The 25,836-nt window shown below is 35.3% G+C and overlaps 1 protein-coding gene across 2 annotated transcripts; it reads left to right on the plus strand.

The window, feature by feature from the left end:
* Window positions 1-1,656: 1,656 nt before the first annotated feature.
* Window positions 1,657-24,397, plus strand: LOC140149234 (uncharacterized). Of its 2 annotated transcripts, XM_072171459.1 has the most exons (12): window positions 1,657-1,761; window positions 4,468-4,523; window positions 6,600-6,712; window positions 7,779-7,853; window positions 8,556-8,780; window positions 11,383-11,534; window positions 12,471-12,525; window positions 12,928-12,990; window positions 15,462-15,593; window positions 18,139-18,379; window positions 20,029-20,238; window positions 20,848-24,397. In XM_072171459.1, the coding sequence occupies exons 1-12, from the start codon at window positions 1,679-1,681 to the stop codon at window positions 20,982-20,984; spliced, it is 1,542 nt and encodes a 513-aa protein (XP_072027560.1). In that variant the 5' UTR covers window positions 1,657-1,678; the 3' UTR covers window positions 20,985-24,397. The 2 variants fall into 2 exon arrangements, with proteins under 2 accessions (XP_072027560.1, XP_072027561.1); XM_072171460.1 differs by lacking the exon at window positions 15,462-15,593.
* Window positions 24,398-25,836: the final 1,439 nt, after the last annotated feature.

Below are 25,836 nucleotides of genomic sequence, written 5' to 3' on the forward strand. Positions count from 1 at the left end.
TTAGATCGATTGGGGACACGGGGGTAGCCCCCGGGGGGGGCACTCACATTTCCCAGCTATACGGGTATGTGCCGCGGCGACGACCCCCTTTTTCAGAGCCGCTAGCCGTTCCTTAGACCCTCTGAATTCATTGATTGCCCGCTCTGAAGCCCCGAAATTTTTCTAGCCGTTCCATAGACCCTCAGATCATCGATTTCCGCTCTCATTGGCATCTTGACAGGCGTGTTTTCTGTCCTACTGTTTCAAGCCCAAAAGCAACATTTGCGACCCCAAAAACTTCAAAGAGAATTTTCCATAAATTTCTTCCCCATTGAAACACATTGTATTAGGAATAAGGTGAACTTTGGGCGGGAGTTTGGGCTCCTTTAGTAGTGGCAACACTGGTTTGTTTGTAAACAGCACTGATGCACTGCCGAGTGCCTGCTGCCGCGATGCCGATGCCTTCAGCTGATGAACATTTTGCTAGAAATAAATGATTTTGAGATCTCTTTTGGGAATAAAATTGCCAAATATGAGGAAAAGTACCTCAAATAATTGTGTGCACATCCTTGCAGCTGGCCATAACAGTGAATTAAAAGGTAATTTACGATCTACTGGTCTAGTGGAATGGTGTCAAATTCTGCACACTTCACTCAATCATCTCATGCAGTTCAATGTAGTCTGTAGTCAAAATGTTTTTCTTTTCGGCACTCAAAAAAATATTCTTGTGGGTTTGTTTTTATGGTGGGCTTTTTGTAATGCTGCTAGCTGCTGCTATAATTATCAGTAGGCTAATAACATAGATTGTAGGTCTGCAGGGTCTAGTAATTTTGATTCGAATGCTGTTTTGCTTTGCTAAGATTTTCATCGTAATAGGCCAAAACAGACCTATTTTGCATTAATGGTTTTCCTGATTTAATAATTAAATGCACAATTCAAAGTGAAATCGATTCCTTCAAATATCTGTGGCAAAATCGCAACAAAATTGAACCCTGGTTTGGCCTGCATGGTTTAGTTTCCGAGATTTTTCAGATTTTTGCGGCTGATCAGTTCTTAAGACCCCCCCTTTTGGCCGGTCAAATAGTTCCCAAGACCCCCCCTTTTTGACCGGCCGATCAGTTCCCTAGACCCCCCTTTTTGACCTGCCGATCAGTTCATTAGCCCTCAAGTTCGAAACTGGCGGTGGCACACCCCTACCAAAAAAATTTTTGAGTGCCCCCCCCCCCAGCCTACGTGCCCCCAATCGATCTATGACGCTACGCCATGGGGTTCGAAAATGTGTAGCTGGGGAGGGGTCAAAATAATTAGGGTCCGAAAAGGGGGGGGGGTCAAAACAAATTCAGTCCTTAATAGGGGGATCAAAAAAGATTAAGGGTAAAAATCCGGGCAGGCCTACGACAAGAGCTGAAGCACATTCCAATGGTAGCCTATTTCAATTGTGCCTACTCAGGCTTCAAATTAACAAAACGCACTCTTTCTTTTTTTCAGGACATGAAGGGGTCCAAAAAAGTTAAGACCATGAAGGCCAAAAACTTGACCGTCACTAGGAGCTACTAGGGATCAACAAAAATTTGATATCTGAAGTTCCAACTTTTTCAACTTTTCTGACCCTGCTGTCTGCCTGCTGCCTGCTGGCTGCAATGGAAGTGAATACTGCCCTCACTCGTTTGCAATTAGCGACACACAACACTCCCCGAAAATGGCGATCAGCTTCCTGAAACACAAAACCGATTTGGAAACAGCCTGGAAATCAGTGTGTGATGTCGACAATGACATCAACTGGTAGGTTGACGTTTTGGATAAAACAATTACTGCGATAATTGGTATAAATTTCTAACCATTATTTCCTGAATATCTTATAATAACTGTTGGGCAATGCAGCACACATACACAGCACAGGTTTCCAACATGTACACACAGTACAATACAAGATCCTGTCACTTCCGGGTTGTAAATATAATTTTGTTTTTATTTACAATTACAAAATAAGGAATTACTCGGTAGTTCAAACACAGTTATTTAAAATGTTGCAATCTGCAGATAGAATATGATAGAATACAATATTGAACATGCTGTAAATTGCGTTCAATTTTAATGAAACTAATTTTAAGCTTAACAAATAAAAGTCATACTTTTTTTTAAATTATGACTTTATGTCGAACTTTGCTCTGTTGACCTAAAGACAACAAATTTGGCCGATTCCATTTAGGTGCAAGTTTGCATGTGTAAATATTACAAATATTACAAATCAGTTGCAGTTGCATTGTTCATGGCTAACACAAGGTCCTATGCATACACACGAAGGCATAGTTGGCAGTGGTGATACAAACCCACCCTTTTTATTTTAAACCCACCCTTTTTATTTTATACCCTTTATACCAAAACTCCGAAACCCACCCTTTCTAAGCGTGGTTACTAATCATAGATAAGTGGTTATGATGGTCCAGGAGGTGCAGATTTGCATCCAAAGAGAATTACCGGTACTGAAGTTTTAGATGACCAAACACTACAGAATGGGATTTCAATGTTTTTTTTGTGTTTCATTTTAATAGTGTCATTCAATCGGAAATTACAGTAAGCTTTGAGATTGCAATTGTTGATTTCTAAACCCACCCTTTTTATCAGTGACCACCCTTTATATTTGGACACAATTTTAACCAGAAATTTTTCAAACCCACCCTTTTAAACATTTTGTGGACCTCTCAAACCCACCCTTTCTAAAGCGTGGGTTACCAACAGTGCCAGTGGAAGATATAGGTATAAAAGGCGAATTCAAATTGGTCATCAAACCACATCTTTTTATATACCAAATTAAAGCCCTTCAGTAAAGAAAGCCAAAACTGAAAACCATTTTGTCATAGCACTTTCCGTAGCAAAGTTACATAGCTTGTCAAAGATTGACTTTTGTCAAAAACGTTCAGCCAACATTTAATGCATCAATTACAAAGCAAAATTCAGCATAGTCTCATGATAGAGCAGCTTTTTATATATGGAACTGCTATTAAAATCTGTCTAAAATTCTATGTGAGATTCTAAAATACATTATATTTGGGTCAAGTGAAGTATAGACAACATATATTTATAGGTTTCCTTTTAATTAATTTTAATTTTCTATGTAAAGTATTGTGTTTGGGCCAATTTGGCTGACTAGCAAATGTGTTACCGGAACTTACCGGTAACTAAGATTTGCCTTTTGTACATCTAGTTATTTAAAAAGGACCTTAATTTTAGTTAGTAAAGTTGAAGTAAATATCAAAAGTTAGTAACTTCAAGTTGAAGTCAACAAGTCATGCATTATGATATACCGTAACCACTCGGTATAAGCCCAACCCCCCCTAGATGGCAGATTTCACTTCAAAAATGGGGGTGGGCTTATAACCAGGGAAGGGCTAGTTCCTGAATTTAAAAATAAGAACAATCACCCCCATTTGTATATATGCCCAATGTACCAGTAATTTCTATCTTTTATACATGTCAATTTCTTAAAATTATAAGTGTGGAATGTTAATTATCAACTAATATGTTTTATATTTGTTATTAAATATGCGAGCAAAGCATTGATTTGATTTAAAAACTTGGCCAAAATTTAGTACTGGGCTTATACCTGAGTGCACCCTTGTTCCCAGAATGTTTTGAAAAATAGGGGGTGGGCTTATAGCCAAAGGTAGGCTTATACCCGGGTGGTTACGGTAATTCTATATAGTACATTGCAATTCTTTTTCCTTTTTCCACTTCTGTGTTTACGCTATACACGCTCTGTCGCTAAAATGTAAACAAAGTTGTTTCAAAGTTGTTCTGCCATTCTTATCTGCCACAGACTGTAAGTATGGCAAATAAATTAACATCTGTTGGCACATTCCAAAGGTAATACTTATTTTAGGGGTATCACCAACTCCCACATCTTGTGCGTTCTTACTTATGTGATCAAAATTTATGTCTTTTGATTTCAATCTCAATTGAGGATTGAACATAAGATGTGTACCGGTACCGGTACTTTGAGTTACTTGAGTTGTAATGGCTTTCAATATCAACATTTGGTGTGCTTGTGAAAGCCTTTGACATATTGTAATGGTCAGTAGCTTTCTTGTTTGTTTCAGTAGATACGGCAGCGAAAAAACTTAGTGTATTCCCAATATTATTATTTCTGATTTTGTGTTTGCAGGTTATGCAATTGCATGAAACTTTGGATGTTGACTTTTTCTCATATTGCACTGCATGTTTTGGCCTCTCTTTAGCAGCTGCTGCTGTATTTTGAATCAAACAAATTGATCTAAACTTGGGTCATAACTGCACTATGGAAACCTCCATGTAATGATGGAATTCCCTAATCAAATAACCTATTTGTGACCGATGTCGTTGTTTGTTTTGGAACAGAATCTGTCTGATGATGACAAATTGAGTGTGTGAGAGACACTAAAAAGAATTGTGTATGGAGAATTCAACAAATAAAGGACATATGTCTAAACTATTTTTGATGTTATTTTACAGGGCTGTGTTTGGATATGAGGGTAAATCATATGATCTCAAAGTGGTAGACAAAGGAGGTAAGTTTTATTACTTGTTATGAAAACTCATTACAAAGACCAAAGTCTTATGATGTAATCAACAAAAGCATAGTTTGCGATGTCTCGACTAATGTCATCCTTCAGATAGCATTTATTTTACTTCACACTTTAACTGACTGTGGGGATAAGACTAATTTATTTTTGTTCACTCTCTTATTAACAGGTGCATTAAAGTAAAATAGATGATACAAAATCTATCACCACTAGTATTAAGGACCTAAATTTAAGGTGGCTTTATTGGTTTTGATGAGAAACTCTTACTCTAAATTTAAGGTGGCTTTATTGGTTTTGATGAGAAACTCTTACTTGCCAAGTTGTAATTTTGTTCCAAAGAAGCATTTTTGAAACATGATTTTTGTCATCTCAAAATCCCAGGGAAGGTTTTTAGACACTTTGCCATGAATTTCTCCAAATAACCAATTTATGTTTTAAACAAGGTTATATTGAAACTGATTCTTCTCTCCTTTAAAGTTTTTCTCTTTTATAGTTTTCATTTTGCTGCCAATATATCACAGAATAATACAAACCAAGTTTATTATTTAATATATATTTAAAGTGAATGTTGTTACTTTTTGTGTTTACTTAATTTTTTCTAAAAACACTAAATTACCCAAATTCTAGATTTTTTAGCCAACAGGGAAGGTGCTATTGTTTCCAGGGGGGCCGGCCAAGATTGACTGAATTTTGACGTCGTCATTGGTTTTACACGTAAACACGAAAATGTCTCAATTTATTCCAAAAGTGTATGCATGTTATTAAGCACTATTTTATCAGTCTAAATCCATTGAGGTTCGACAGTGAACCTCATTGTAAGTACTGTTTTTTGAATGTTTTGTATGAATAACGCACGATATGTTTATGATATACTAAAAATTTCTCTCATCGTGTATCAATGCTTGCTTGGTCTAGCGGTAAGGTTTTCGCCTCCCACGCAGAGGGTCCCGAGATCGATTCCCACTCCCGGCTATAATAATTTTTTTTCTTCACATTCATTTTGAATCCAAAAATATTTATTTTCATGTGAAAATGTATACATTGCACTGAGAAATATATTTTTCTGTAACGGGGCCACTAGAGCTAAAAACGCACCTCAGCACGGGGCGTCCAACGTCCAGGCAGTGTTGCCGTCATATTATCTGTTTTGTTTACGCTATTGGCTGTTGCCATATGAATAATGTCGGCCACCATCGTCTGATTGTTTCCAAACTTTCAGGGGTGGTAAATGGATTTAAATAAATGTGATTGATTTGGCATATGATCTATTTTCCTGCAAGGGTGTAGTATCCATGTAAGCTACCTTATTAAGGCCTCAATGCTGCCAGCAGATGCTGACCTTGTTGACTGTTTGAACATGGACTGTGTTTCTACAGTCCATGGTTTGAATCTGTTATTGCATGCCCCAATTGTGTAAGACTATAATCCAATGTGCCAACTACATGTATTATTGGGAAAATTTTGGCTATCAACTTATTCCTTCCTATGCAGGAGCTTAGCCAGCTTTAGTAGTCGGGGGTAAAATAATAAAATTCCTGGTTGCATCATTTTGACTTGGGTGTTATCAGTGGAATATATACCGGGTTTTTTACAGAGACTGTACATGTAAATTCTTTGAGCTTCCAAAAAAGGGCTTTATTGGGACATTGTGTATGCTTACCAATAATTTTGATATTTTACACAATTTTGGCTCATGATCGGGGTGAATTTTAGTGGGAAACAGGTTCCTTGCCGCTTTTCTTTTCCTTTGCCTTCCCGATTTTTCTCTTTCAATTTTTTTCTTTTTTTTTCTTCATTTTTACTGCTCATATGCATCAAATGCGTCTTGATGTAATATGTATCTAGTCCATTGGATGCATAAATCAAATCTCATTGAAATATCGGAAGGATAGATCAGCTACTTTCATTAATCCTGAAGGTCATTGCTGCAGACAATTCCTTTATTCTTAAATATATGAGCAGCCAGCAGCAACTTGAGCAAGGTATAAATGTTGAACACCATAATCCATGTCTGTGAGTGCATTTTTATTATTAATTATTAATCTATTTATCATTACACAGAGGATGGCATAGAGGAGATGGCTGATAGTCTATCTGGAAGCAAGGTTCAATATGCATTCTGTAGTGTCACAGATCCAAATACAAATCTTCAAAAATTGGTGCTAATTAACTGGGTAAGTATATAAGCAGTCATTGTGGAGTTTCTATACATTTACACAGAATACCCAAGGAGCTACTCAAGTTTCAAGGTGTACACATTAACGGTCCTTGTCAGAGAATGATTGCGTTTTCAAGAAATAAGGTTTATTTTTAAACATCTAGTTGGTGTATTTAGGTATCGTTTTAGTGTCACTACCGGGTCCCCGTAAATGGGAGCGTTTCCTCAAACAGGAGGAATTAATGAACAGTTAGACTCATAGAAAAGGTGAATTTTATTTTTCTAGACCTGTCCCTTCTTGCATTTCCTTTTTAGCTTCTTTCTTTCTTTTCAGTTTCTTCTACATGGGCCTATTTTGGTCCCCCTCCCCCTTTTTTAATATTTGCTGCTTATAGCTTGTAATTTTTGGTTTCCATGTTATTTATTTAACCCCGTTCCCATTTCTTTCTCTCTTTCTTTCTTTGTTATTTTTGCTTCCTTCTTTCCTCCTGTACCCTTACGATATTTATAGTCTTTGTAGGCCTAACCCCGTTATCCTATCCCGTATACCATAAACCATCAAGTTGGCTATGCGCATCCGTGCGTGCAAGTCAAGTGGTGCGCGTCGTGTACGCCAACATGCTAATGATGGCACAGTTTATGCTAGACATGTGGACGCATTGGTTGGCATAGGCCGTAAACACCTATTGTCATCTTTTGATAGGTGGAACACAATGTAATTCTCTCTGACAGTAGAATACTTTGAATTGAATGCTGCTTATAGATATATTCTGCATTGGGCTATTTCAGAGTACCCCAATAGAAGGCAAACAGATTTTTACAGAAAGTATTGTGATTTCCCAGTGAATTTTCTGAAAAGTGCTTTAAAAATTGGGAATTCCCTGCGGCACAGCATACATTTTGTTTTTGGATTCCCTTGTTTTTATACCATTTCTGAAGAAACATTGCCCTTTTACATAGGAATTCCCACAGGAAAAACTGACTTTTTTTTGGGGGGGCAGGGAATTCCTTTATGTTCTATAGGTGGTGTACCATTAATTTTTGGATTAGCCCATTATAATACTTTGATTTGCCTTTTATAGAGTGGAGAAGGAGCTCCAGTGAGTATGAAAGGCACATGTGCCAGACATGTACCAGATGTAGCCAATTTACTAAGGGTAAGTACTCACAAATCATATTTGTAACATTGAATATAAACTTTTACAAACCAGGTTAAATCTTTATCTGGAGCGAAATTATTCACATATTGCTCTTTGATGACTAATTGCAGCATTGGCCTATTGAATGTGTCGTTTGCATAGTGTTTGCTTCACCAGAGTGGTGTTTCACTGTGGCGTAACTAGGGGGCGCCAAAATGATGGTGGATAAAAAAACCCAATCAATTTGGTGCCCCCTCCAAGTGGTGAAAGTGAAAATTTCAGCACAAATAGTCATTTAATAGATCAATTTAAGACCAAAATTCAACTTCATTGTAACCAAATTTCATTAAAGTGGTGTTTGTGCAAATTTCCGCACACTCCGCGCACAATTGTTTCAAAAATGGGTGCGGGGGGCGCCATTATAAATCCTTACCCCAGGCGCCACAACCCCTAGCTACGCCACTGGTTTTTCACTAACATGTATGATGCATCATACATGCCTTGTAACTCAAATGCATGATCAATTAAGATGTGGTGGGTTTCGGTGGTGTTCATAGGTATTGGTATGAAATCTGAACCAATCAAACTACAGTAAGGCTATGAATGAAGTCCCACTCAGGTCACTCAAATCACTCAAATTTAGCAAATCACTGAGTTTTTGGCCATTTTGGTCTTGTATTTTCTTGTTGACATGTTTATTTGTCCATTTGCTTGTGACAGGGAGCCCATGTAACAATCAATGCAAGGACAGAAGATGATGTAGAAGAGGATGTGATACTGAAGAAAGTCTCCTCCTCATCAGGTTCTAATTATAGCTTCCATAAAGAATCCGCCAAACCAGCAGACTTAGCACCATCAGGACCGGTGGGATCCGTCTATAAGAGAACAAATGCAGCAGCAGAAATTAAAGCTAAAAGGAGTGATGATTTCTGGAATAAGCATGATGTATGTGTGTAATTTAATTAGGAAATATAATTCAATGCAGAAATTCAAGGAATTGTCAAGATTGTGGTTTGGCCTGCAGTGTTGAGGTTATATAATTGATTTGTAATACCAATGATATTAGGTAGTTTTAGAAATGTCAAATGAGCAGATTTTCGAACCAAAGGGCCTTTAATGGCTTGTGAAAAGTTTGGCTATAAATATCTGACACTGCCTCTTGTTGCTAATTTTAATTTTAAGTCTTTCAACACAAAATGCAGATTTTTGCCTTAATATTTTGAACATAATGAGATACACATATCTAGTGATGTTGTGATAGTCAATCAGAGATAGTCACCATCATTATCTTACCATAGTTACTGGATTTCTCTTGCCTCATTTGGTCATTACTGCTCTGCTAATCATTTTAGTCTGTGTTAAAAGTGTGTTAAAACTTCAATGTGATTTGATCAAGCTAGATGAGGTGTTTTAACCCATGACACTTAACGCGGCTGTGTACTCTAGACATTGTTTCTTTCGCGAAATTGAGCTTTTTTGAAATGTATTTACTTTGTTATGTTTTTTATAAATACAAGGAAAGAAAATACAGATTTGTGAACTCTAACTGCTCGATTTTATGGATTTTATTTCAATATTTCACTCGTTTCCGCACTTTAAAAGGAAAGAAAATCTTTGTTGTACCATCGGGGTACACGCGCGCAACAACGCATCGCGTTTTGTAGTCGCGCAATTTGTTAACGCACAGATACGCTACGCATACGCAACGCTTATCTGCATGCGCTGCGCATCTTATGGAAGCATCACGGAAGCACTGATTTCACAAAACCCTAGCGTTCAAATGGCTCCGTTTTAGCTGATAATAATGTGAATTTTTTCAAGTTCTTTCCCCCGATTTAAACATCAAGATATGAATAGATTTCGCCCAAACTTCTCAAGGGGCTGTGGATTTACCCGATGTTCACGTAATGTAAGGTAGACAAACGAGAAATGCCGTATTCTCCTGTGAGCTTTGATCAAAGTGCAAAATGTGACCACTTTAAACTTCAACGGCCTTTATTTCAATGTTCATTTTCTCGGTAAAATGACGATTTAGGTACACGATAACTCAATAAATACAGAATCTATATGTAAGCAATTATGCTCATCATAAAAAGCATGATCGACTTAAGAAACGGTTTTCTAATTTTTTTTATATTTTGGTCTATTTCCGATTCATTTTGTGCAAATAGGCGTTTGTGATTTTTAAAAAGTTAATTTTGATGCCTTATATGGTCAATATCTCAAAAAATAAGGCCAATATCAAAAAACTAAAAAAAAACGTTTTTGGAATGGTGCCTCAAGACTAAGAAAAAACAAAATAAAAATTTTTGGAAAGAGTGTTTTTTTGTTATGATGTACCGAGCAAAAATGGCCAAAAATTCACTTTTTTGTGATTTTCTTCATAATTGTTATTTTTACACCAAATCTGTAATTATATTGAGATTCATTGATTTCTTGCCTTAATAAAAATGTATACTTTTATATGTCTTGCGTGAATAATTGCAAAGTTATGGCACTTTTACTACATGCATGTCTGAGAGTACACAGCTGCCTTAAGATGTGTTTCCTTTAGATTGTATGATGGTATTCCACATGTACTATTCTATAGGTCATTCTAATGCATCCTAATATACAGAGAGCTGCAACAAGTTAATTCAAAACTTTAACACAGAATTGATTATTTTTGTTATAAGCTTTAATGTAAATTCTTAAACACTTGAGAATATTCTTGCAATCTTATTGGTTCTTACCCCTGTGATATGACACATTCTTAAACACTTGAGAACGTTCCTACAATCTTATATTGGTTCTTACCCATGTGATATGACACGATATCACACAGGTTAGCGTGTGTGCATCGACGCGATACGCATACTCGCTATTTGAACCAACCGGAGTTGCATAGCAACACCGGGACTGATCGATTTTAAGCCCTAGGTAATTCCTTGTAAAATGTAGAATTTAATTTGATTAAAATTTGTAATACTTAGGATATTTTTATTTGAATTGAAGTGTTTAAGAATGAGAATAAAGGTATTATATTTAGCCTCTGTCGTGCTCTATCGTCTCATATAACAGGTGACATCATTATTTTTGGCGTGAAACAACTCGGCTCTGCCTCGTTGTTTTACTTAAAATAATGATGACGCCCGTGTTATATGAGACGATAGATGCACTCCAGCGGCTAAAAACAATACCTTTATTCTCTAAATATCACACACTTTAGCAAGTGCGTGTTGATGCGATACTCGTATGCACTATTTGAACCAGTCGGAGGTGCATAGCAACAACCAGACTGATCGATTCTAAGCCCTAGGTAATTCCTTGTAAAATGTTGGATTTAATTTGATTAAAATTTGGTATATTTATGATAAATATATTTATTTGAATTGAAGTGTTTAAGAATGAGAATAAATGTATTGTTTTTAGCCGCTGTCGTGCATCTATTGTCTCATATAACATGCGGCATCATTATATGAGACGATAGATGCACTCCATCGGCTAAAAACAATACCTAGAAAACAGCGATCTTTAAATATCGGTTGTCTTTTGGTTTGGTTGACAGGAAGATGACAAGAGAAGAAAACAGCAAGAACTTAAGAATCGTCAAGCAGAAATAAAGAAACTGGATGATGAAAGAAAACAGAAAGAATCACAGGATGCACAAGCACGAGATAAACATATGTCAGAAAGAATGCACAATGTTTCCCAACAGAAGTAAGTTAATCCTGGCATGCACATTGTCAAATATGTATCTTTCATATCCCTAGCACCTACTGGAACATACTGAAACATAATTTGATAATAAATAAACAAATGCCATTGTGATATGTTTTCTAATGTTGAATTGGTGGAAATAGAAACTCAGTCATACCTTGACATGTTGATTAGTAAAAGGATTGGTTCCTATTCCATTTATTGTTTGTTGTGATTTTAAGTTGGTAGAGCAGATTTCCTTTAATCATACAAGGTACTGCCCAATTCAGTATCAAAGTTAGGTAATGTTACTATGTCAACGGGATCACGCTCTTGAGTAATGAACCACAATTGAAACAATCACTACACAAAGTATATGGCACTCGAAGGCATACCAAAATAGCGTGATCCGGTAACCAAGAGAATTACGTAACCACTTTGATGCTGAATAGTGTTGGGTGTACATTTTTCCAAATTGACTCATTGTAATACCAAATTACAAATCGGTGCCAAATCTACAGGATTACAGGACAATATCACCAAATCAAAATTGGTTCTGATTTAGTAATGCAGTTAAAAATGCATGAGCTTTAATGTTTATTTAACAAAATGGTTTATGATTTGTGATATTATTAAAAATGTAACAGCTTTAGTGCAGTATGATTTTTTTTTCAAGTGAAAGAGGTATGACTTATACTTCCTGGTTGCAACCAGAAAGTGTTTGAAAGAGGAGAAATAGATGTTTTATAACAGCAGAAAAACAAGGCAGGCAGAATTGAATTTGTAATAATTGTACATAATGGTATGAACAAGACCAGATGTGAAGGTATTTAGTAATTAAAAAGATCATTACTGATCATAACTGCTATCCCAGTTGCGTGACATGTGGGGGAAATTATAACACAGTTTAGTATTTTATACATATATTATGTATATTTCTTTTAATCGTTTCTGTAGAATTCAAGAAAAGAAAAGGATTGAACAAGAAAGAGAAGCAGAGCAAGCTAGATGGGTAAGTTAGTTGGTGCAAAGATGTCAGTGGCATAGCATCGAACCTGCTCAATCATTGTGACAAATTGGTGCCCCAATTATTCTAGGTAGCCCAGTTGTCTTTCGTCAAGACCTGATACAACTGATGCCATTAAATAAACCAATAATCAGCAACTCGGTCATATGAGATCTTACAACTTTTCCTTCACATGCATCAAATAACCGGCAATAAAAATGTGAATAGTGCCTTTCCACTACAACCTCCATAATTGCCATGTGCTTGTAAACCATGCATTACCAGCAAAATTAATTGTCAGATGCCATGTGCTTGTAAACCATTATGCATTAACAGTAAAATAAATTAAGCTGTCTCTATATTCAATGTTAACTGTATTCTTTTTCTAAATATCCTATACATGTACAGGAAGCCAAACAGAACCAACAGGAATCACCAAAAAGAAATCCACAAGGATTTGAAAAGAGACAGGTATTGTGTTTTCATTTGATTATGCCCAATCATACATACAAAACTAAAACATTGATAGCTTTCACCACCCAAGATTATTTCATGGTTTTAATATGGTAACAAGGCAGTGATGTTAGTGTCCAACACCTTCAGGGAATATAGTCAGTCAAGCATAGCATGGGATGCAAAAAAGAAATTGATAATTCTAATGAAGATACTGCTGCTCATGAGTTGGTGTACATACGAAGTTAAGTATGATTCATTGGGCATCCAGCCCTCCTGCCAAAAAGCAAAAGCCTAGGGATTCATGGTATGGTACACATTGGCATTAACCACAAGCCTCAGCACACTTCACAGTGGCAGGTAACTCTGCTGTTGGGTGGATACAATTTCAGACCTATGTACCCATCTGACAGGTAACAATTTTAGATTAGTGGGAATAATCCAGTTAGACCAGCAATTTTTTGAAATTGGAGTGGTAACTTTTTTTTAAAAAATGCTGGTCCAACTGGCTTGTTTCCAGAAAATGTACATCCCTGACTTTTTACACACTTTGCACATCACATGTATCAATTAGTGCCAAAGGTTCTTCTTAAAGTACTACATTGACATGCTATAGTCCATATACCTTCATCAAGTCAGTAAAGTAAAATCAAATTTTGAGATTTTTTTCAAAAACTTAATTTTTGCAGGAATCTGTTATGCTAGTTGGATTCCTTGCATCATTTCCTTTCTGAAAATGTATACTTTAATATACTTTTCATCATTTCATTTAGAGATACAATAAAAAAGAGTATCTAAACTACTAACTTGAGGAAGGTATATAGACTATAATGATGGTGTTTGAGTTGCAACAAACAAAGGATTTGGACGCAACATTGAAATAAAATATAATTAACAATCATATAAACCAATATTATGGTTTCATTGTCATAAGAATTACCTAACTGCATGCACACCATCATTTTACTAAATACAAACTCAAGGGCACTTACCTATGTTATTCCCCAATCACACACTCATTAGGCTTCCTTGGTAGTGATGTTACTGCGTGTTTTAGGTTGCATAGCCTTGAAACACGCTTGCCGTTCTCGAAATCACAGCATAATGTACTGATTTGTAAAGGCTGCACAATCCAAACATTCTCTGACATACAGAGACTCTTAATTCACTACCAAATGTTAGTTAGTCAGAGTTCCAGTCCAGACATTTTACATTGGTGTACTTGGATATATGTACATTATCCACCTCGGATAAGGTCTCGGGAATAAGCTGGCAGAACTTTTGAAATATACAAAAAGCAGGTATTAAAAAAGAGAAATGGAACCTAGAATGGCACTTTTACTTCCATGATTATAACCTTTTTAAATATTCTTGACATATGTCTCTGTGGGAAAAATTTAACAAAAACATTGCGCAAACATTTGGTGTATAATTGACATTTAATAGTAACACCAGAAAGACCACTTTTTGTTTGGGAAAGCTTCAAAACAAGATAGTAAACTTTACAAACAAATACCTCTTGCATGAAGCATGTGTCTTTGATTTGGCTGAATATATTTGTTAGTCTATGTCTTTCTCAACAGACTTTGCCAGCTATTTTTCAGTTGTCCTTTAAAGAACACCCATAGGGAAGGTGCATGGTTGTTCTTATAATAAATGGAGCTATTTTCATGACAATATTATGATGCCGATAACATAGTGATCCTACCAGTCTCAATATCAACAATTGTAAAACTGAGTTATTTATATCATCGCAATATAATGCTATTACTTTTTATTTTCAAATGGAACCATATTTCCTTTGTTTTCTAATGTTTATGCCATTTTATTTTTGCATGTATCTCAGTTTCATAATTTGTGATATTAGACTGATTACATGTAGATCAGATCACAGTAGTGTCTGCATCAACTACTCTTTCTTATTTGAATTTTCTACAACTGGACTAAGATTTAAAGATTTGTTTGTGGGTGGTGGCTTTTGATATGATTTATAGGACACACCTGTTTCCAGAGTTTCCAGAACCAATTAAGAACCACCTCTGTCCACTAGCCCACAACATTTGACAAATTTCTGGATTTTCTTATATCATACAAATGATAAATTCAGCACATAAATCAGGTTCCATTGCAGTGTGATTGTTCTGTGATGTGAAGTATGAGTGGTATACTGTTGAGCCTTGTCCCATGGTATTTAGGAGGAATGCACTTTGGGGTATTTTAAATATTTGAATGAAATGTTCAAAATATTGTTGCCCGAATCACCCCGATTAGTGTACATTAGCCTCCAAACATGCCATGCAAAGTAGTGACACTAATATGTTCTACGTTATCACAGTAGCAAAATGCTGCTGCTCTATATCATGTAAACCACTAGAATGTCACATAACACAGAACAATCTCCATCAATCTGAATCAATGAAGGTAGCTCCTTTCTCATTCTCATCAGGGCCATTTGCAAGTTAACATCTTAACATAATCCATGTTTATAGGAAGCAGCAGATTTAGTTTCCAGAAGAAAGAGTAATCCTCGTGACTTCTTTGAGAATAAGTCTCGGGAAGCTGCAGCCCCACCACCACCAATGCCAAGAGGGGGAGCTAAAGCACCAATTACATTACCAAAGGTAGGTTGGATGGATGAATAGCTGCAAGGAGTGGACTGCAGCTACAACATCCAGCCTGATTACTACTGATATCACATCACCAAATGACAGTCTCATAGAGATGTGTAATAAATTCGCCTTAAGAAAACATTATTTTTACTTCACAGGAGCGACTTACTGTAAAAATGGACATTTTTGTGACATTAAATTTTTGCGCTTTGCCAATTTTGAACTGTTTCCCTTGTTTTTAAATTCGCCTTATATTGACCTATACACGAAAGGAATATATTCACACGTTGTTATTTTTGCGGCAGCAGCTTGGAACGTGAAAAGTGCAAAAATAAATGTACCACGAAAATGTCCACTTTTACAGTAGTTCTTAGCAACAGCTATGATGGTTGAATCAGCCCTTGCCTGATCTCTCTGACTAGGGCAAACAAAAGGTTGACTGTCATTATGTTTTCCCTGAAGTCCATGTCTGGGAATTGCATTTTCTCCATGCAAAATCATGCTAGAGTTTCCAGACAGAAAACAGAAGAAAAAGGCTGCTAAAAATGTTTAAAAATGTTTAAAAATGTTTAAAGTCTGTGGTACACTTACAAGATTTAATATTACTAATCGTGACCAATCCAAATTAAACCAAAATCATGCGATTTCTGCTCATTTTAATGTTTAATTTATCTGTGTAATATTTTATCCAAGAATTGTAACAGGCAGTAATATTAAGGGCACTCAACCATATTTATATTTGGTGGTGTGAAATCTACTGATAAGGTGTGTCATTTTAAAACATAGTTGGTCATGTTTCTTTAAATCTAAGTTCAAAATATGAAACCACTTAAGGGCTGGGGTATGAACGTTTGGACAGTATTTATTTTGGGACATTCGAGCACATCAGATATATCGAATTGCATTCTGAATACGAAAAATGTCATTCTGATATCAAATAATTTGGATTTTTGAAATTAGCAATTTAATACACATTTTATGGCAAATCATTAAAATTGATATTTTTGATATTTAACAGTACTTGAAGTAAAATTTATAAATCTGATGATTTATACTTAAAGTGTATGTAGGTGGGATGAAAAGCCCGACGATCAATTGAAAATTTTGACCTTTTCATATTGAAGATATGGATTTTTTTCCCAAAACACCAAAAAAAAAAGTAGGTCTTTTGGGAAAAAATCCATATCTTCAATATGAAAGGTCAAAATTTTCAATTGACCGTCGGCTTTTCCTCCCTGCTACATACACTTTAAAATATATCATTAGATTTATATAATTTACTTCGAGGACTGTTATATATCAAAAATTTGAAAAATATCAAATTTTTATAATTTGTCATAAAATTTGTATTATATCGTGATTTTCAAAAATGAAAATTATTTGATATCAGAAAGACATTCTTCGTATTCAGAATGCAATTCGATATGTCTGATGTGCTCTAATGTCCCAAAATAAATACTGTCCAAACGTTCATACCCCAGCCCTTAATGAGTGAAATTTTTAAGTTTGAGATTTGAAATTTTGTACTTAACAAAGTCTATCCCATTATAAAGATGTGACATGTGCCATTCCCCAAACATTTCGTCATCTGAGGGTGTATGGTTTATCAAATGATCATTGTTGTCATAGATTACATAATGACCTTTTCCTCTTGCGGTTTTGTAATGGAAGTAAATTTTGTGTTATATCAAAAGATTGTTAAATAAATGTTAATTTCTTACCCTTAATCAGATTTTCAATTTTTGATACTTCTTAATGAAAATTTTTATTCAAAATTTATTTTTTAGATAAATTGTTTTTTCCCTTAGAAATAATTTGTTAAACATTAATATTGATACAGGGAAGATGATGGGTTTTGTGATATATGTCAATCAGAGTAACTAACAGCTAAACACGTCCTCTTCAAACCAGATATTAACAATATACCATAGGTCATAAACAACCTGCTTTGTGGTAATTTTACAAGCCTTGATTTATTTTTGAGGGTGTTCTGATTTTAGAGAAAGTTGACACTCTATGACCAACTGAGTGTCCCGGACATGTATTTGGGTATGTATCAAGTTGTGTAGATATGGTAATTATTTTACAAGTTGTGGTTTAGCCTTGGTCCTCACTGATATCATTTCATTAAATGATGGTCAGTGGTCTGTCTTACTTACATTGACCACTAATTTTTATGATCCCATAATTTGCTAATTATCACCACAGACTCTTACATTTACTCATCATTCCAAATCACAGATCACTTTATTTTTTTAACATTTGCAAAAAGATGCATTCTGTTTAAATCAAATAGAGCATTCTGTGTTAAATCAAATAGAGCAGGGCATTACATTGATATAATTATGTGATTGCAATCTTTAGCATTTTCAAATATGTTGCTTCACATAAATGATATTGACACAGTACATGCAATGCCTAATTCTATCTGATTGTAACAGAATGCAGTATGAAATGATTGTAACGAGTGTCTCATATTATATGATAAGAACTCAGAATGAACAGTCAAATGTGCAAACAATTCAGGTTATCAACTTTCTAATATTTACAATGTCAGGCAGTAGAGCCAGAACCTGAGCCAGAACCAGAACCTGAACCAGCTTATGAACCTGAACCAGCTTATGAACCAGAACCAGCAGAACCAGCTTATGAACCAGAACCGGATCCAGAGCCTGCACAAGAACCAGTGGCCCCATCGCGACAACCTGCAATGACTCCTCCTATATCTCAGCCCCCAGCACCATATAGAAGAGATTCAGATGAAGAGGAACAAGCTAATGATGATGATGAATGGGCAGGTTAGTAAGACATCATTATGATAGGGTCTTATAATTATAGGTTAATGAACGCATATTACTTGTTGGGAGATAAATTAGACAAAATAATGCATGTGCGCTAATGTTCCTGCATCTAATGCACAAGCCCCAAAGGAGGGAGTGCATTAGACGCATCAACATCAGCGTAAGTGCATTATTTTGTCTAATTTCTTGAGCAACAAGTAATACGCGTTCATTAACCTATTTCCTATACGAGAAGAAAAAAACAATGTGATTTTTGCTGTTTTTATAACAAAATTATCACTAAATATATTGGAAAATAGAACCAAAATAAATGTATCAGCCCGCCCGAAAAATGAATCAAGCCTCACGCGACATTAAGCGCTGTATGAAAGCACTGCATGTAGTAATGCTGAGTGCACAATATACACAATCAATGCATGGTTTGGATTTTTCTAACGCTTGCTCTGATTGGTTCTCGCTATCTAAGAGTGTATGAAGAGTACTAAAGCTAGTGTTGGAGTAGTTGAACCACTGGTTTGCACTATCTGTGTTTAGAACCATGACCAAAATGATCACCCCCATGATCACATACCCATCACTCTACATTTCTACATTTGTGTAACACAAGATAAATGTAAATAATAATATTAAAAATAGCAACTTATTAGGTAATGTAAATCATTCTTGGGCAATGTGGAACACTGGGCGTATACAGCGGTCCAGAAAGATTGCCTGCATGCACCATACAATCTATATTGGTCAAGAACTATTTAAAATACCTATAGTACTATATGTAGTACTACAAGTCTTTACCGATGTGAGTTATAAATAAGTATAATTTACTATTCATTGATTTATGGTAGGCCACAAACAGGTGGCAATATGTTTTGCTATTTTTGGTGATGCAATCAGCTGGTTATAGGATTGAATTGAAGCATATTATCCATTGTTTCTGTTTTTAGCGGTGCACATGTATTGTATATGGGCACCAGATTTTGGCGGATTACAGATTATTTCCCATTAAATAAATATCAAAAATACTAACCTTCGTATTGTCAAAAAAATAGCCAAAACTAATAAGCAGAAGCGATGAAAATTTTATATATGATATTGAATGTTTAGAAAAGACTTGCTTTCATCGAATAAAATGTTGACAGAATCATCATCATCATCATCCTTTGTCTGCGGAGCAGGCGACTAAAAGTTTCCTCCAGCTACATCGGTCTTGAGCCATTGCTGATAGTTGACCTTGACTCAGCATGCTGTCCATATCCCCCAAAAGACAGTAGAAGTATTTCCAGAACAAGGTTTGTTGCCATCCGGGTTTCCTCTTGCCATGAGTTGGGACATACAATGCATACTCTTTTACTGGCTCATCATCAGGCAAGCGGAGTATATGCCCTACAAATTTCAGTTGACGATTCCTGGCTTTCTCAACAAGTGGTGCTGTCTGTCAGATAGTAGATGGTAGTATTTGGTACTCTGTCTACTCTCTATGTTGACAGAATACTAAAGATTAAAGTTTTCCTTGTTTTGTTGGGGAGAGAAAAATCAAAAGACTTTTCTGACCTGCCTCTGTAAATAGACTTTTTTACCTTACCAGTCTTGTATTCCACAATACTCATATGTAGGCCTATATTTTAAACCAAATGTATTTGTTGTTTTAGATGATGCACAGCCAGCAGCTCAAACACAACCAGCAGCAGCAGTAGATTCATATGAACCAGAACCAACATATGAGGAAGCTGGTTCACCAGACCAACCACCAGCAGAACCAGATGAACAACCTTTGTATGAAGCTGCAGATGGTAGTGTACCTCAACAGACTGGTGGAGGTGGAGGCCAAAAAGCATCAGCATTATATGATTACCAAGCATGTAAGTGATACTCTCAAGACAAGTTATATATTGGTAGAGCAGCACCTTAACCCTAACACCAAAAATCTTACAAGGAAAAGCACTGTACATGCATACATCCCACCTAAGTCATATATGCACAGAATCGCTGGCTGAGCCAGGGAAGCCCCCATGGCTACAGGTTGGTGATCCTGTGCTTGGCACATGAGGGGCCTAAGGGTCAATTCCCGGGGGCAGGGATGTAGATACAAAGGGCTGTGGTAGCTGTAGAGCCCACCATTCAGTTTTTGAGCCCACCACTCAGAGGCCAAAATAGCACAATTTTATTAGATTTTGGCAATAAAATGCCATATATGCAAGATTTTAATTAAATGCCACCCACCACTAAAACTATCTTAGCTACAACCTTGCCCAGGGGTACCAAGTGACTTCTTTGTTTATCTTTTTTCCTCTTTTGAAGGTGAAGCTGTTTTTTTTCTATCAAAAATAAAAGGAAAAATATTGATACTAGATTTTATGCTATGGAGAAAGAGAAATTAGATATGTATCTCATTCTCCAATGCTTGTGTCCAATGTTGAAAGTTTCAATTTATTAACAATTGAATTTATTTGCCTTCTTTTTCTCAACAGCTGATGACACAGAAATAACCTTTGACCCTGGCGATATTATCACTGACATTGAACAAATTGGCCGAAGGCTGGTGGCAAGGTACAGGGCCAGACGGCTCATTTGGCATGTTCCCAGCAAACTATGTAGAACTCATTGAATAGAAAAACAACCAGGAATTACTTCAGTTGCATTCTAAGTGTATTGTCACAAAATGTATTGTCACAGTGCATGTGCTAGAAATAATTTGCATTTCTTGGTCTCACCTGATGTGTCTATCCATCATGTAATCATACATGAAAGTAGCCTATTGTCAAGACTTTATAGAGGGATTTTATTCTATAAGCTGTATATGACTGTCTTGATACTAGGCTCACTCTAAGTATGCATGCATGAAGGTAAGACTCATAGAAAGGTACTTGTTAAGCATAATTGCCACAAAATATATTATTAGGTGTGTATGCTCTAAGGCTTGGAGCAATACACAGATAATTGAATCCCGCTCGAAAATTGTGATACCCAGGAACAAAAACCAGCTGCTCGATACCCGAAGGACATTATTTAACATATTTACAAGCTTTGCTTGCAAAGTTAAATGGGCCCATGGTGAGTTGATAAAACTTTGTCTGTGTGGTCCTAGTAGCCACAAAATCCAATTACAAGAGGCCATAGTTCAATGTTGAACAAAGCTGTTGTTTAACTAGTTTACATTACATATTTTACAGGTATATATTTCAATAAATATCATTGCTACACACACAACTGTTTGGAGACCATTTAAAAAAAAGATAAGTGACTTGATCCCTTGTCATACTTGTACTTGTCAATGAATTACATAGGGTATCCGGGCACAAAATTACCCGAAAATCACAGCCTTAGTATGCTCTAGAAATAATTCATATTTTTGGAGTCTTGTTGCTTTATTGACACATAATGTTTTTATTGCTGTGCATGCTGTAGAAAGAAGTCGTCCTCAGTCTAATTGGAAATTAAGAGCAAAGATCTGCAAGAATGATACATATTATCATACATGGTTGTATAATCATATAGCATGATTGCCACATTCTCTTCCTGTTTTTTTAATATTTTTTATATGTGATATATGTGATTGTTGAAGATCTTTTACTCCCAAATTAGGCTAAGGCAGCTCGCATAGGTTGGCTTGTGGAATTGCAAAATATTTATAAGAAATTTATAAAACAAAAATAGTCAACTAGCATTTGTCAAATATTTTATTTTTCTAATTGTCTCCAAAAACTAAAAATGTTTTGCTGAGGTGTAAAAAATGCTAATAGAGTGAATATCATGACGTATTGTGATTGACATTTTATTGAATTGGTTAAATTTGTCAAAATGCTAATAAATAAGTTACAATGTTTATGAACAATAACAGTAGTATATTATATATGTATAAACTAGAGTAATTAAGAAAAGACTGCATATATTATACTGCATAGTTCCTGCATTCCACAACATGTTTTCTTGTTTGTCTATTTTTCTATTTTGATTATGATAATAGCATGCGATGAATTTATTTGTATTTGTTTTAAGGGGCATTTTGTGATCCACAGCCTCATCCAACCACTTGTCTAAAAAAAGTTGATATTTTTATACCACTGGAAACCTGGCTACATAATATTTATGTACAAAAAATGTCTTGCAGATTCATTCGTTAAGCAAAAATATCACCAAATTTGGATTATGTGAAACACAGTGGCGTATAAAGCAGTGTAATACACATAATCATACATAACTCGCAAACACAAAATCGGAATCAACTTAAATTTTGGGAACAAGCCTTTTCATTGATATCTACTGAATAATGTCATAAAAAGAGGATGCTATAATCATGAAATACTCCTTTAAGTAGATAGGCCTTCGTGACTGGAATTCATAACAAGATAAATTATTTCTAAGAGTTTGCTGTCGGTTATAGTCTTTATACCTTTCTTGAGTCTGTAATTTAGATATTGTATCTCTAAATGTAATGATGAGAAGTGTATAAATGTTTACATTTTCAGAAAGGAAATGATGCAAGGAATCCAATTAGCATAACAGATTCCTGCAAAAATGAACATATTTTGAGAAAATCTCACAACTTGATTTTACTTTACTGACTCGAGGAGGCATACAGACTATAGCACAAGACCGGTGCAGGTGGTCCCTGTTCGAATAGTCAAGCTGATGAAGTCAGAGACACATCTGACAACAGCTTGGCTATTCCTACAGGCACCGGCACCCTGATATTACCAACGTACTGGTAGAAATACTGTAACTTACTGTATTTGTTTCTGATGCCAAGAACAATGATTTAACAGGGTTTTTTTATAGGCTAGGTTATGTTAGAGTTCGTAATCATGTCATGTTTTTAAAAAGTTGTATGTGGTTGGACATCTTCTGACATTCAGAAATGATTGTTTTCATATATGTCAGATATACACAACATACATTCGGCCCACAAATTGATCTGTGACTGAACCATGTCCAAATATGGATAAGACTTTTGTGAAGCCTTCCATATTTATACAGATGCTTTGTTTTTAATATACTCTGCATATCTTTTCCCTGACAAAACTTCTGATCTAATAATGATTTTCTTGGTAAGCTCTATTCCTAGTGTGGTTTGCCATTACCTATCTAAAGCTGAAACTGGCTGAACACTATCCCACAGAGAAAGTAAGTTGTGCACACCCGATGTATGGGCTGGATTATATAATGCACCAAAACACACAAAGATATATCTATATTATATATGCACACAAAAGATTGGTATCAGTAGAAGGAATAAATGTGTTGCAAACCTGTAAGGGAACAAACCAAAATATTGATGTAGTCCTACAAATGAAACCTGCTAGGGTGGGAGAGGGTTAACATGCTGTTTACGTTACTCCTATGCTCTGTTACTTTACAGAAGGGGAGGGGGTCAGCTGTTAAATGAAACTACTTTAATATATTTATATATAGTACTTCATTGATATTTTGGGTTGTTTCCTAAAGATATTCAGACTTAATAAAAAGAAGGATATTGTATAACAAATTATAAATTTATAAAAGGGGTTTTTCTGTCTATGTAACTTATGGGCACATCATAGGTTTTTTTAAATATTAAAATATTGGCAATAAATCACACGAATACATTTTTATGTTATGTAGTTCACAATTTGCAATTATATTCATGGAATTATGAATTTTATTTGTATCGTTGAAAGCCTTACTAATTTTAGGTTGTGATGCATTGTGGATTACAAAAAGAGTTTGAATTTTTCTTACATTTAACACTTAATGTTTGCATTACATCATAATTACGCATATAATATTATTTTATGAAGTAGCGCAATTACATTTAGAACATAGCAGTTTAATTTGAAATTGAAGAAAATAAATTTGAAGGCCGTCTTTCAGTAGTAAAGAATCGCCCAAATATCATAATCGATTTATGATTTTTTAATTATCAAAATCATACTAGTTCATGTAATTTGTAATTAAAGGATTTAAATCATGAAAGGAACTTGATTGAATAATGTGATAAGATGTTTCTTATTTTAAGCCAATAAACTTGATACATTGATACAAGATGTTGATTTCATTATGTGTCGTCTGCTGTCAGTAAACAAGTCCTTTCATCACGGGTTCAGTTCCCATGTTCTATTCTATCATTTGCTTGATGCTACAGGCCTCGTAATATCCGCAGTAACAGTCCAAATGGGTTTTTGTGTAGGTCCTTAGAACACTCAATATCCCAGCAATCTATGCCAAAGGTTTTACAGAAAACGTTTTACAGAAAACGCTTTAAATGTCAGTTATAAAACGTTTTAAAACATTTTTGAAAATGTTTTGGAAAACTTTGTCAAAAACTTAGTCAAAAATATTTTTAAATGCCATATTGACAACTGGTGTTTTAATATCTTTTCATAATATATAACATTTAAATTAAAATGTTATTGTAACATTTTGACCAACCCAAAATACGTGTACAGCGTTTAAAAAAAAATAAGTGTTTGCTTGGATGTAATGTGTAATTCTTGTAGTCAAACCTTCAGAGGGGTTGGAATGTTTGAATTCCATCTTCAAAGGACGACACCACAACTAAATACACGTAATACAATCGGAGTACATTATCACAGTTGCGTTTATTCATTTCAATGAGCACACATTATGACGAACATTATTTATTCTTTAAAAGAATAGAAATCATTAAGTATAATGGGCCAACTATTATGTTCTTTGCACCTAACATATTATAATATCCTTTGTTTTAAATAATCTAAGCTATATGATTCCATATCTCATTGCACTTTTATTATACAAGTATAAAAATATTATATTGTTATATCGTGACTTTACATTCGTTATTTCTTTGGGTGTATTTCGTTAACTTTCTATACATTTAACACCCTTATTGGTCCACCAAATTGCTCAGGCATGCACAGAGGAAAATTTTGACCAGTCGTTTTCCCGAGTCGGTTTCTAGGAAACGTGTTATGCGTTATATAATCTTAGTACCATGTATTTTAAGTATAATTAGCCATTCGTTTTGTCATAGATCGTTAATACCACTTTCACTATTTCACTGTGGCTTCACATTTCAATGTTGAGTTGTTGATACAGCAAGAATGTGACACGTTGGATTTGCACCCGCATGCCCAATCAAGTAATTAACTGCTTCAAATTGAATTTATTTAGTTTATATATAGTTTATATATAGTCTCTTTTTGTATTGTTACCTTTTAAATAGGTTAAATATGGGCCCACGAAACGTCGGGTTGCGAGACATTTATACCCATGAATAAGACGGGCACTGCAATAAAGTAGTTTAGTTAATGAGATTTTTTGATAAATGGTTTTGCATTCCAAAAGGTTGGGAACCACTCTTTTATGCACTGAAACACTTGAACGCATGAGTAAACTTATCACAACACTTACGATTTAAAACAGTTAAACATATTGAACTGGAACATTAATAATATAGGCTAATTCAAGGGTATATGGTGAATGTTTCCGTTGATGTTTTA

This window comes from Amphiura filiformis, chromosome 3 (genome assembly GCF_039555335.1).
Source record: "Amphiura filiformis chromosome 3, Afil_fr2py, whole genome shotgun sequence".
Classification (NCBI taxonomy): Eukaryota; Metazoa; Echinodermata; class Ophiuroidea; order Amphilepidida; family Amphiuridae; genus Amphiura; species Amphiura filiformis.